The sequence below is a fragment of the Chrysemys picta genome, chromosome 4 (assembly GCF_011386835.1).
Source record: "Chrysemys picta bellii isolate R12L10 chromosome 4, ASM1138683v2, whole genome shotgun sequence".
NCBI lineage: Eukaryota > Metazoa > Chordata > Testudines > Emydidae > Chrysemys > Chrysemys picta.
In genome coordinates, this window is record NC_088794.1 from 39472688 (window position 1) to 39486026 (window position 13339).

General features: G+C 43.3%; 1 protein-coding gene across 9 annotated transcripts in view; it reads right to left on the minus strand.

Annotated features, from left to right (window-relative positions):
- The window catches only part of OSBPL5 (oxysterol binding protein like 5), a 231479-nt gene that overhangs the window by 53317 nt on the left and 164823 nt on the right, over nt 1-13339 (minus strand). For all 9 annotated transcript variants that reach the window (XM_042858786.2, XM_065594719.1, XM_065594721.1 and 6 more), the window contains 3 exons: nt 11883-11963; nt 10561-10662; nt 7161-7364 (listed from right to left, as the gene is read on the minus strand). In XM_042858786.2, coding sequence (XP_042714720.1) covers nt 7161-7364; nt 10561-10662; nt 11883-11963 — 387 coding nt within the window. The remainder of the gene's footprint in view (nt 1-7160; nt 7365-10560; nt 10663-11882; nt 11964-13339) is intronic.

Here is a 13339-nt window from a genome sequence, read left to right on the forward strand (position 1 = left end):
TAACTAGGTGTTCTGTAGTGCAATCTCTCTCTAGAAACACCTACCTTAGGGGTTCTAAGTAGAGAATTACTTCAAGGACATAGGGGAGGTTTTTTTTACTTTGCAGTCTGCAGCTAGGGGGCAGACACTGACCATCACTGATCCTCCATGGGAAGGTGCATAAAAAATTCTCAAAGGCAGACTCCAGCTCAGGTTTCCCTGGTGCAAAGGGAAGAGTACATTTGATGTTCCACCCCTTCAGGGAGTGTGGCATTCTCCCATCTGTGATGTACATTTAAGAGCAACTGCTATGCCTGATTGACGCACAGGTGTGCAAGGGGTTAGGGTTGGAGGCTACCTCTGCCCTCCACCTATATGCAGCAGGACACAACCTCGCTATGGAGAATACCTTCTGGTTTTCTATTTCCAAAGTGACACCCTTAGTCCTCTGTTCCCTCCCTTCCCCACGAATGCATTGCAGGATAAATCACATTGTAAAGAAACAACATAAGCAGAATTCCCTTTGAGAACAAGGATGACAAACAAATTAGTCACTGTGTAGAAGGAGACATCACGGACTTCTGCACATATTTATTCCACCCTGCAGTTGACCTAAAACAACTCTCTCTAAGGCCCCATTCGAAGTTGTACCTTTAATTGATAGAAAGCTGTGAACACAGCATTTGAAAAATGTTTTAGCACATGGATGTAAGGTAGCTTTTTCCATCTCTGCAGGCATCTCCTGCCTGATGTAAGACTTCATATCTTCATATCCAAATCCCATCCTCTCCTACAAATGGTTTTCTGTTTTCTCTGTGCACCATACTGCACCAATTTTTATCCCCAAAATTATATTTAGTGCGGTGGGCAGGAGGATCTGACTTTTTTCAGTGAGTTAAGGGGGACCACCTAAGCCCCAAACTCATACTAGAATTCTTCATCATTGCCTGCTACTCTCAATTGCTCCTGTGCATGAATGTCTGGCAGATGGATTGTGCAAAGTTACCTGTTTGTTTGTTTTTTAATTTTTAAGCCCTGTTTGTAGGGCTGGGAATGAGAAGAAGGGGAAGTCAGAAGATGGGGGACATGTGGATATAGACATGGATTTGACAACGTGTCCAGTAGTTTACATTCATTCTCTCTGACCCAATTTCTAATCCCTGGGATTTCCAGGCTCTGCAGAGGCTTCATTTACTGTCTTCCTCTGCCAGGGAAACTACAGGTCTTTATTACACATCAAAAAAAGGAGAGCCAAGAAACACTCCTTTCATGAGGTGCTTGAGATTTAGAAACCAAAAACATCTGTATGGAGCTTTAATATGCAGGACTGGCAAAGCTGGGATTTGATAAGTGATCCGCAGCCCAGCAGCTCAAAACATTACTATTGACATAAATGCAATCAGGCAGCATTCCTTGTGGCATTTTTCCTTTCAGGAGCTTTCGGCTGAATGAGACTTTGGAGAATTGTTGATAACACCATAGCATGGATTTTCAATGCACAGATTGAAACCTGCCTTATAGGGGGAAGCCCATGAACAGATAGATGGTGCCGATCCAGGGTACTGACATTTAAAAGAAGAGTAGATAGCACAACGTTTTGAGAGATCTTTATGCAAGTGGAAAAATATTACTGTGAATAAACAATGGTCTGTCTCTTACCATTAATGTACAATGCCTAGCACAATGGGCCCCAACCTCAGCGGCAGCTACTGTAATACAATTAATACAGGGAAGTCTTTGGGTCACTCATCTTCAGGGCACCATCTGAAAAGGATACGTTTGTAGTTCTAAAAAAGGACAGGATTTACATTACCATGTCAGAGAGTCAGGACTCGGGAAGAATCATGAAAACTAAAAAAGTAGTAAGTCAATGCATACGTTGAAGCTACAGACATTTAGTATGTAGTTTTTAATTTTAATTTTGCTTTTATCAAAAAAGACAGGCATTAAAAATATGATAGAGAAGTATCCGCCACATGGATGAAAATGAGCAAAAAAAGTTTGGGCTGGATATTAGGAAAGTGTGCCTAACAGTATGATCTAAAAATTAGCGGATTGTAAAAGTTTCCGAAGGGAAGTGATAGATGCTCCATCACTTCAGTTACTTTAAAAATAAAATATAAGGGGGGGGCACGTTCAAAACAATGGGTATATTTGTTATTTTATTTATTGATTTCAACTTCACTGGCACTGGATTATTTGCTGCCATAAATAGGTGCCCGAGTAATTGAAACAAACAAACATTTCCACACTGTGTTGTCCATCCAGTTTAGATAACTTAAATGAAAAAAAAAAAAAATCTAAAAGTGTTTCAGCACAATAGGACCATCCAACACATTACCACAAACCTAACCACCTGACTGCTATACAGTGCCCCTGTACACAACCCCAAAATAATCACTGTACTGGCATTAACTGATACTCTGCAGTAGCCTGAACAGGCATGGACCCAAACTGCATTCCCGTTATAAAGTGGTTTAAAGATATTGCCAGGATAATGTGGGGAAGGTCTCTTGGTCACCGCCTGTGCTGTTGATAGAGAACTTAAAATCTTAGTGCTGTTAATTTAGCACCTTTCAAAACCATGAAATAAAAATGCCCAATCTGTTCTCATTAGGAAGCAGGAATGATCACATCCTAGACTAAAAGCAGCTAACTTAGAGAAGCTATTTAGGCTCACAAGCCTGGTGAGCCATGTAAAATGAAGCAAACGCTCTATCCAGGCAAATTATTCTAATTTATAGCGTGGAAGCCAGTCATTTTTATCAAAGTTAATGCAAATCAGATGGTGTTCTTAAAGTATGGGTTACACTAACATTTAGAAGGTGCCCGCCTTAATAGTATTACTATTGCATCTGAAGAAGTGTTTTTTTACCCATGAAAGCTTATGCCCAAATAAATCTGTTAGTCTTTAAGGTGCCACCGGACTCCTGGTAGTATTACTGAAGTTACTAAATTCAGTGATCTTTCATCCTAAATACACTGGTAATCAATTGACAGGCACCTCAGAGTCTGAGATTCTGTTTTAGTTTAAATTAAATGATTGCCCATTAAACTGAGTTGATGAACACGACTATAAATGCTAGTCTAGACAGCTCCACAAACATTTGTTCTAGAGCTTATGGCTGAGCCCTGGGGTAACCACAAATATTTGTGTCATTGAACAAATGTTCATGGAGCGTCCAGACTAGCACTGACAATTGTGTTAACTGGCAATCAATTAACTAGAGTTAAAACCCAACCACAAATTCTAGTCTAGACAATCCTACATTTCAGGATCTGTCATCTTGTTTTAACAGGTTGTGGGAATTCTTGGCCACATCTTGGTTCCAGTATTATAGGTAATAATTTTAACTTGTGCTGGAACAAAGAACCCAACTATAATTCATGAGAAATGGGCTCTCTTTGCACCATTAGACAAAAACCAATTTACACTAGTAAATGTTCCACTGGTTGCCTTAAAAGTATGCAGTGAAGTGACATAAAACAAAACAGTATTTCTGGCAGCTTCAGCATTTGACATCAAGCAGTTCATTAGAGGCGGTCTTTTGCTGCTCTTTTGGTGTTCATCTTGTGGCCCAAAGTGGCTGTGTCACACAACAATTCAACCTGGGAGGTTCCTAATACACAGTTCAAATGCAGCTTCCCTAATATCCAGCTCAAGATATTCAAATGAATTACTCTGACTTTAAAACCCAAATATCTCATGATTTTCTTGTTTTCCATAACAGTGTTCAGGAAAATCCTTCCACTTTTTAATATGCAAAATAGAATATATGTATTTTATCTGACTCCTTTCTTTTGGGTCAGTCCTGCTGAAGGAAAAAGCATTGACATTACAGGATGCTTCCAATTTCAAAACCTTACTACTTTCTAATCGTTCATTCTCACTGCACTTTTCAGATGAATTCAGTTGACCTCTGTCTGCTCACAAGGAATTGTTGTGGTGATGGACAGCAAATGAATGTCAGCTTTCTTGGGTGCAGGACATGAATCAGATGAACAGAAACTTCAAGGCTGAACAAAAGCCAAGTGGTAGGTGAACTATAACACCTCATACACCTTTGGACAAGAGGGTATAGTGCAAAGAAAAGCATCAAGACACAGACTGAGGCTAGGCTAAAAACCTTATAAGGAAACAGTAGCTCTTACTCTTTGTTGCGGAGGTCCATTTAAATTTCTTCCACAAGCTGGATTCATATACCCTTTACCCAGTTTTAGCAGAACTTTATTTTACAAATAGTTTCTTTGACTTCAAAGGGACTACCCATGAAGCACAGCACAATTCAATGTGAGTAAGGCTATCAGAAGCTGGCCTCATACATCTGCTCTCCCATTTTTGCCAGACCTTTTGGTGCCAGAGTAACAAATGCCATCAGCCCTGGCACATGAATCCTTCCAGGCATCTCTGCTATGCTGGCCTCCCTGCAGTAACACCATAATCAGCAATGCCTTGTTTAGACTGGTAATATTTCTTAGGGAATTTATATCTGTAGTAACTCTGCACAGATGCTATTTTTAATAGTGAAACAGAGTCTGAGTAGCCAAATGCTTTTTCTTCAGGGCATCAGACAGATGTTACTGTCTGTAAGCAGTGGGGGCATCCCTCCTTGATCACAGCTAATGGCAAATGCTGTTTCATCCAACCTTAGAGAAATAAATATAGTTCTTTAAAACTTTGGGTGCGTTATTGATATTATAAGATTCCAGAAATGCCACTCTGCAGATCACTCTGATGCCTAAAACGTCTCCAGAGTCAGCAAAAAGTGATGGAAACAGCTATATGCATGGTTAAGAGCTTTTTTTGTTCAGAATATCACCAGGCTGACTCATCACTGAGTTTTGCAGGCTGCTACTGTCCAATTTTTAGAAGTTCAGTGAGTTTGAAATAATGAATTATACCTGTGTGGTGTACAGGTACAGTAAGGCATGCATCTATGCTAAGTCAAGAGTTGTAGATCATAGAGAGATCACATGTAACTCAACCAATCACCACCCTTACTCTACAGCTAATTTGCATGCAACAATTAGTTATATGAGGGAGACTGAACAGATGGTGGATTACCTGGCCCAAAACAGACACCCACATAAAAACACAAGCCTCTCAGCACAAACCCTCTTAGACACAAATTAACACAACCAGCACACGCAAGAACCCCAAACACACAGCCCCTCACCACAGCATGTATCCCTCATTCACCACCCACACAAGTCTCCCAACAGAACCCCCACTTAATAATCCCAAACATCACTCTGCAGCCTAGGGTATCTGGTGAGTCAGCCTGAAGTGATGGGAACAGCAATGAGCATGGATGAGAGTTCTTTTTGTTTAGAATATCAACAGGGTCAGTCATCACTGGTATTCCTGGTCTGCTACCATCCAGTTTTTAAGTTCTCAGCCATTTTTGGCTCTCAGCCTCCCCATGACTTTATGAATTATACTCATGTGACAGCACAGCCTTTCAGCTACTAGTGAAAAAATATAAACTGCAGGATCTACATCTTTCAGATGGGTGGAATCAATTATTGATATTATAGTGGCACCTAGAAGCTTCAACTGAGATCAAGATCCTGTTGTGCTAGGCACTGTACACTGTCCCAAAGAGTTTGCAGTTTCAATAGGCCAGAGGGACTAAGGATGGGAGAACGGAAGTATCATTAACCTCATTTTACAGGGTGGGGAACTGAGGCACGGAAGGATTAAAGTCACACAAGAGTAGTTTGTGGAAGAGCCAGGTTTTGAACACAGATCTCCCCAGGCCCAGTCCAGTGCTGTAACCACAAGACTAGACTTCCCCTCAATCATAGAACATTAGAGCTGGAAAAGACTGATCAGATCATTCATTCCACCTCGCTTTGCCAGGGCAGATTGTCTCGTGTTCTGCACTGTACAGCACTTTAAATTCTAACTAACCCTCCCACATTCAGCAGATTATTTCATAGTCTAACACATCTGACTGTCGAGGAGCTTTTCCCTGTATTCAGACAATCTTCTCCCCTTTCTTTAATTTCAGTCATGTATCTATGCACTATGAATTACACTTATATAGCCCACCGCAAAGGCTCCACATTTTTTCCCATAGATTCAAGGACTGGAAGGGACCTTGAGAGGTCATCGAGTCCAGTCCCCTGCCCTCATGGCAGGGCCAAATACTGTCTAGACCATCCCTGATAGACATTTATCTAACCTACTCTTATATATCTCCAGAGATGGAGATTCCACAACCTCCCTAGGCAATTTATTCCAGTGTTTAACCACCCTGACAGTTAGGAACTTTTTCCTAATGTCCAACCTAGGCCTCCCTTGCTGCAGTTTAAGCCCATTGCTTCTTGTTCTATCTTGAAGAGGCTAAGGTGAACAAGTTTTCTCCCTCCTCCTTATCACACCCTTTTAGATACCTGAAAACTGCTATCATGTCCCCTCTCAGTCTTCTCTTTTCCAAACTAAACAAACCCAATTCTTTCAGCCTTCCTTCATAGGTCATGTTCTCAAGACCTTTAATCATTCTTACAGAAGTATTGGGAGCATAAGCTTTCGTGGGTAAGAACCTCACTTCTTCAGATGCACTTCTTCACTTGCATCTGAAGAAGTGAGGTTCTTACCCACGAAAGCTTATGCTCCCAATACTTCTGTTAGTCTTAAAGGTGCCACAGGACTCTCTGTTGCTTTTTACAGATTCAGACTAACACGGCTACCCCTCTGATACTTTACTCATTCTTGTTGCTCTTCTCTGGACCCTTTCCAATTTCTCCACATCTTTCTTGAAATGCGGTGCCCAGAACTGGACACAATACTCCAGCTGAGGCCTAACCAGAGCAGAGTAGAGCGGAAGAATGACTTCTCATGTCTTGCTCACAACACACCTTTTAATACATCCCAGAATCATGTTTGCTTTTTTTGCAACAGCATCACACTGTTGACTCATATTTAGCTTGTGGTCCATTATAACCCCTAGATCCCTTTTGATCTGGTATTAAAATCAAATTTAATTTAATCAAGTCCCTAATTTGCCTTAAATAATGTAATCTGTTTTACTAGGAAGAGACAACTCTGCCCTTGCAGCCTGCTGGGAACCCTGATTCCCCTCCCCTGAGCATATCCCTCTCTGCCTCAGAGAATTTTTTTGGGGGGGTGGGCGGGGCGCGGGAGGGACGGTTGTTCAGCTCAGCACGATTCTTACTTTCACAGCCCAGATGGACTGATCCAAGGGGTGGAAGAGTTTAAAACAGAAGCCATCCTTTTTGGAGGGTCTCTCAATCAGCTCGCAGGAATGGAGCAGGATGGTGCCCACCCACTGACCGATCTTTGGTGTTTTATAAATCAGCAGCACTCCTGGTTTCAGAACACACCACAGCTTGGTCCAGCTTTTCAGAGTCCCACGGATCTGGGAAGGAAATAAGCAAAGAGGTTTGTTTTTGTTTGTTTGTTTTGTTTTTAAATTCTTACATAAAATATTTTAATCCAGTGCAATGTATTCAGCATGCGCCCCTCTCTCAAAGACAGATTTTGATTCCTTTATTTACACTGCCTAGCACTGTACTCCTTCAGTAGTCTCGTCAACTTCAGTAGGCGTATTCATGGAAGAAGATATTCCACATGAGTCAGGATATCAGAATCTAGCCCTTACCATTTTGTGAGTTCACAGCCCCCTTTTAGGACACACAGACACTTATCTTTTAGTTGTCGACCACATGAGAATGATTTGGTGACAATGCTGGTGGACATTTCAGTTAGGACAGTAAGTATTTAAAAGGTTATGTCTAGGCTAAGGGGCCTTAGAAGTTACTTTAATGGTCCGCTGTGGGAAACCACAATTAATAGGTTTAATTAAATATCCTCATTTTGTAAAGCACCTTCTCTGACTGATTTACTTTTCGGTCATGCTCAATGTAAATTCTCTCTCATAGGCAACACATGAAGCCGGATAGCATGCATTGCAGGTCAACAGATTCGGCTTTAGCCATTTTGAGGGTAAAAGAGTGTCCAAGTGAGACCTAGCTCCTCTTGCCCAACACCACACATGGGCTGAATCTCCATATGTAACCCTTTTGTTGGTGTTGCTGCTGTGATAATACATAATAAATGGCTTGTCACTGAGCTGAAGTTGTTTTAACAGCTTCAAACTCTTCAGGACAAACTTTTTGCACATGAAGACAAATAATAAAATAAACCCTAAATGTTGTACAAAGACATTATTAATTTTAGTTCTCTAGTAGGCTATGCTGTCTCCAGTTGCCTAGAATCCACTGCTGACCACGAACACCAGTTTTTAGATTTGTAACAAATATAAATAAATCCTATTGTCTCAAAGTCCATAATTTTTTTTAAAAGAAACACCACCTTTGTTTTATAAGTGTCTGAAACTGGGGGTTTATCATGGAAAGGGCAACTGACCCCTAACTACAGTTTGAAGTGATGTTGTAGCAGTGTTGGCTCCAGAATACTAGAGAGACAAGGTGGGTGAAGTAATATCTTTTATTGGACAGAAGATGGTCACCTACAGTGACAGGAATCAATGTACAGAACAAGATGTCCCTATGATAAATCAGCAATGCTACACAAACATGGACGTATTTGCTAGTCTCCCGTATCCGCACCCCACAATTTCAATCAAATATTTGTTCTGTGATGTATAAGTTCCAGGGCTCAGTGATAAACTGTCAATATCCATACGTCTTTGGACAAGGAGAAATTACATTTTGTCAACTGGTCCAAAGTTTGTTCTGTGTCAATCTAAAAATCAAAAGACGAACTGCTACAAACTTCAAACATCAATGAAACATCTTGTATCTGTCTGCTTCCAGGCAACTGCCACATCTCTTCCTTGTGCAGTGAGTTAAGAAACAACGTTTCTTTGCAAGGAGGACAAAAGGGTGGGGAAAGACCTGCAAGTCTTTCCAACATGGCTGCTGAGACCTGGTTCCCGTTTCATTCTTCTCACTTTCACATAGCCTGGGGTCACTTGGCAATTACAGCATTAGTAGCATACAGCTTCAAGAAATGGAATCACTAGACAAGGTTAAGCAGGGTATTCCCTATTCTCACAACACTCATTTTACAGCAGATATTCAAGGGTGGACTTTCCCTCATACCCCCCAAACAGAAAAAGATAAGCACTGGGGACATGATAATCTCCAAGGCAGAAGCCTGGGATGGAAGATTGAGAGGGGAAATGTGCTGAGACTTCCACTCATCTCTTCATTCTGAGATAGTAGCACATATTCCCACTTCAGCTCCACTGAGATTGTAAAATGGCTTTACAGATAACTGTTAGAAGTTGCAGCAGGAGCCATGTATATTCTCTTTGACCATCTAGTCTGAAAGGTAAATGCAGTTTTTCCCCAACTCCCAATGAGGAAGGAGACTGGTATTGGACACACCTGGCAACAATGGGAGGCAGACATTTTGGGAAGGAGGGTAGAGGGAGAAACACAGTGGGGAACTCAGCAGCATCACAGGGACAAGAAGGCCAGACAAAAATCCAGCCTTTTGGTAAAGCAACACCCAGGAATCCGTAGGCAGAAGGGAAAAGAGTTCACGCACACACACAAAAATGGAGAGGGGATTACAGGAATCAGTTGTGCGCTGAACAGAGCTGGCTTCTATGTTTTGGCCAAAAAACAAAACCCTAGGGCAGGCAGGGTGCAAATGAGCATTCAGTTAAGGCTGGTTGTCACATGAGCTACTAAACATAGACAGGCCACAATGGCCAAGGCAGGGAGTGGGAAAACAACTTCAATATCCTGGTTGGAAAGAGTCTGATTGCATGAGCTTCAAAGGAAGTACCCCATCAATGAGAGTCAGGAAAAATAACCCCACACACCTATAGAAGGCATCCATCTTGGATCCAACTTCCTTTATATAGGAATATCAAAGAGGCTAAGAACCAGGAAAGATTAGCAAGAAGAGAATTCTGAATCCAACTCCTTAACATGTGTGTTGAGAGGATCCAAAACTGCTGGACTTGGGGTAAACATGTTATCTCCAAGACACTGGATGAGTAGGCAGTGGAAGGGGCAGATTTGACCAAAACAAGATGTTGTTTGTTTGTTTCCCAGGGGATCCTGCCATTTCACTTATAGAAATCAGCAAGGCCTTTGTGACTGTCCTTCCCTTGAAGTTCTGGCTCCTTCTGTCTGAAGACTAGAATGGAATCCAACACTACTTTTCAATTAGTTACAGGAATTCTCTTCTCCCTACCTTGGTTCAATGTGATTCCTGTCTGCATATGAAAAACTGGACACTTGATTTTCTTTTTCTACCACCTTATAGTTCTGTGCCTATTTGGGACCCAACAAAAGAACTCTCCTGGATTGAGAGAACTTCAAGAGAAGATGTGATTACTTTTTAAACTACAACTCAGGACAGAACTAAGTGAAGCAAGTACTTGAGAGAGGATCTGAAATGTCTTTGTTCCAATTCCAGTGAGATTGACTGAGTGAAAGCGAGCAAGTCTTCTCCGCTCACTCGAAGGATGATGATGCTATTGGTATTACTGCATAAAATCCAAAATGCTACAGGATTTTCTCAACCATTTATTTATCCCTCCACCCTCATAAGTGATGTTTTGCATTAAATACCTTCAGCCAGTCTGCCATAATCACCACAATGGGATCCTTTAGAGCACTGAAGAGTTGCTTGGTGGCTCTTTTCTTCTCCTGTCTGTAATTCTTCTTCTGTACCTGTTTCAGAATGGAGAAAATAGCAGCTGTAAACATGTCCTTTGGGAACTGCTTACATAATGCATCTGGAAAAGCAATTTATTGTGCAGAGAGAGCCCTCATGAAACTTACCCAGCCTCATACGGGTTCCCTAGAAAATCAACAAAATTGTATGTTGAAGTATAAGGGAACACAGACAGCACCCAGGATATCAAGTATCTTCATTGATAGCAAAATTCTACAAGAGTTCTTGATTTAATGTTTTTCTAATTAAACTTAGCTCTGTCAGTTACAAAGGTTACACCATCTGCTGTCTCCCTGCCTACAGAGCAATGGAGGTAGACTAGGGAATCCCTGTGAGAAGCTATGCAGAAGCAGATTGGAACTGAGGCATGTATAATCACATTTTCACCTAGACTAAATCTCCTGGAAAGTCATCCCTCATGTACACAAATTGAAACCTTTGAATCACACCAGATATAAACTTGGCCACTTGCTTTAAATCAACATGTCAGGCTTAGGGTGTGACACACCTGTGCAGTGGTGAGTAAGCAGTGGTGTCATATCGATGTCAGTATTCAAGGTTACTTTCATTGTGTGGATCACATAGGTTATACCAGAGGGGCAGGCTCTACCATGTGGGCAGAATTGCCTATGGCAGCCAAACATTTGTTACCATTTCCAAGGTACATGAATGTAGGGAACAAGGCACTGATATTTCCCAGTTTGCCAAAGGCAGCAAGAAGAGCTCTAAAGCTACTACTGACCATAATAATAGTAGCCTCTTATGCAAGACTGGTTTTGTGAACCACCTTCCTTACCCAAAAGCACCAGCTGACCTATTGCTTTGAGATGGTGATGAGAGCTAACTAGATGGTGTTAGAGCACACTCTGTGTGTTACTAATAAGAGCTAAAATGGATTGCAATCCTCCTGTTGGTCGAAGGGCTCTGGAATACATAGATAACTGTTCAGATGCATGGTGATTGTGTTGTTTTGTTCTAATTACAGAATATTAACAACTTCCACATGCAAGACTTGGATACAGGAACAAACAGTTCTGAACCTGCAATGACCAAAAAAGAGTGAGCAGCTTGATGGGTCATGGGAAATAACACTCAGAAGTAAAAGGAGAAGTAGTTTACAAAAGGGTTTTTTTTTTTTAAAACTATCAATATTTTCTAAAAGGAAATAGCTTGGTGACACTGCAGCCCAAGGCAATCCTTATTGTTTTGTACATACCTTCAATGTCTCCTTCTTAGTAAATTTGGCTGTGGGAGACGCACACTCTTTATCAGACCCATTGCAAAGCTTATACTCAGTCTGAAAAAGAAAAGACGAGGAATGTGTTAATGTTAAAATGATTAAATGAAATGCTTTAATGAAAAGTTGATTACATTTTGCAGGAATCCACTGAAGGCAGATTGTAGACTTCATCAGCACATTAGACAAACTCACTCAGGAAGGGCACATTTCTAGTGTTAGGGTTACCATTCGTCCGGATTTACCCGGACATGTCCTCCTTTTTGTGCTAAAAATAGCGTCCGGGGGGAATTTGTAAAGCACTCACAATGTCCGGGATTTCCCCCCTCCCCCAGCAGAGCAGAGCGAGGGGCTGGGAGGGCTGCAGGAAAGTCCCGGGCTGGACTCCGGAGCAGCTGTAGAGGAGCCGGATCCGCCCTGCATTCTGAGCAAGTGTATCAGCACAAAGTGCAGCCCTCCCCTTTTGCAACTGGGAGCGGTTTCTGCCATGCAGCGTAGCAAAACGGGAGCGAGAGCACTTTGTGCTGATACAACGGCAGCTCTCCCCTGCAGCCCGGTCCGGCAGCACTGTGCAGGGCCAGGGACCGGGTTTTGTTGTGCTGGGGAGCGCAGCCACGTGTCCGGCTCGCACAGAGCCCAACACCCTGTTCTGAGCAGCAGGGTAAGGGGGCCAGGGGGCAGGAGAAGGGGCAGGGAGGTTCTGGAGGGGGCAATCAAGAAACGGGGGGGGCTTTTTGGGGGGAGTGGAGAAAGTTTTGGGCAGTCAGGGTACAGGTAGGGGGTAGGGTCCTGGGGGGCAGTTGGGGGGGCCTTAGGAGGGGGCAGTTAGGGGACAAGGAACAGGGAGTCTTAGGTAGGGGGTGGGGTTCTGGAGGGCAGTTAGGAGCAGGGGTCCCAGGAGGGGGCAGTCAGGGGACAAGGAGCGGGAGGGTGGGGGACTGGGAGTTCTGGGGGGGAGCTGTCAGGGGACAGGAGTGGGGAGAGGGATCGGAGCAGTCAGGGGACAGGGAGCAGAGGGGTTTAGATGGGTTGGGAGTTCTGGGGGGGGCTGTCAGGGGGCAGGAGTGGGGAGAGGGATCGGAGCAGTCAGGGGACAGGGAGCAGAGGGGTTTAGATGGGTTGGGAGTTCTGGGGGGGCTGTCAGGGGGTGGGGAGTGGTTGGATGGGGCGTGGGAGTCCCAGGGGTCTGTCTGGGGGTGGGGGTGTGGATAAGGGTTGGGGCAGTCAGGGGACAAGAGGCAGGGAGGCTTAGATAGGGAGTGGAGTCCTGGGGGGCAGTTAGGGGCAGGGGTCCCAGGAGGGGGCAGTCAGGGGACAAGGAACGGGGGGAGGGTTGGGGGTTCTGGGGGGGGGGGGGCGGGAAGTGGGAGGGGCAGGGGCGGGGCTAGGGCGGGGCTCCTCCCGTCCTCTTTTTTGCTTGCTGAAATATGGTAACC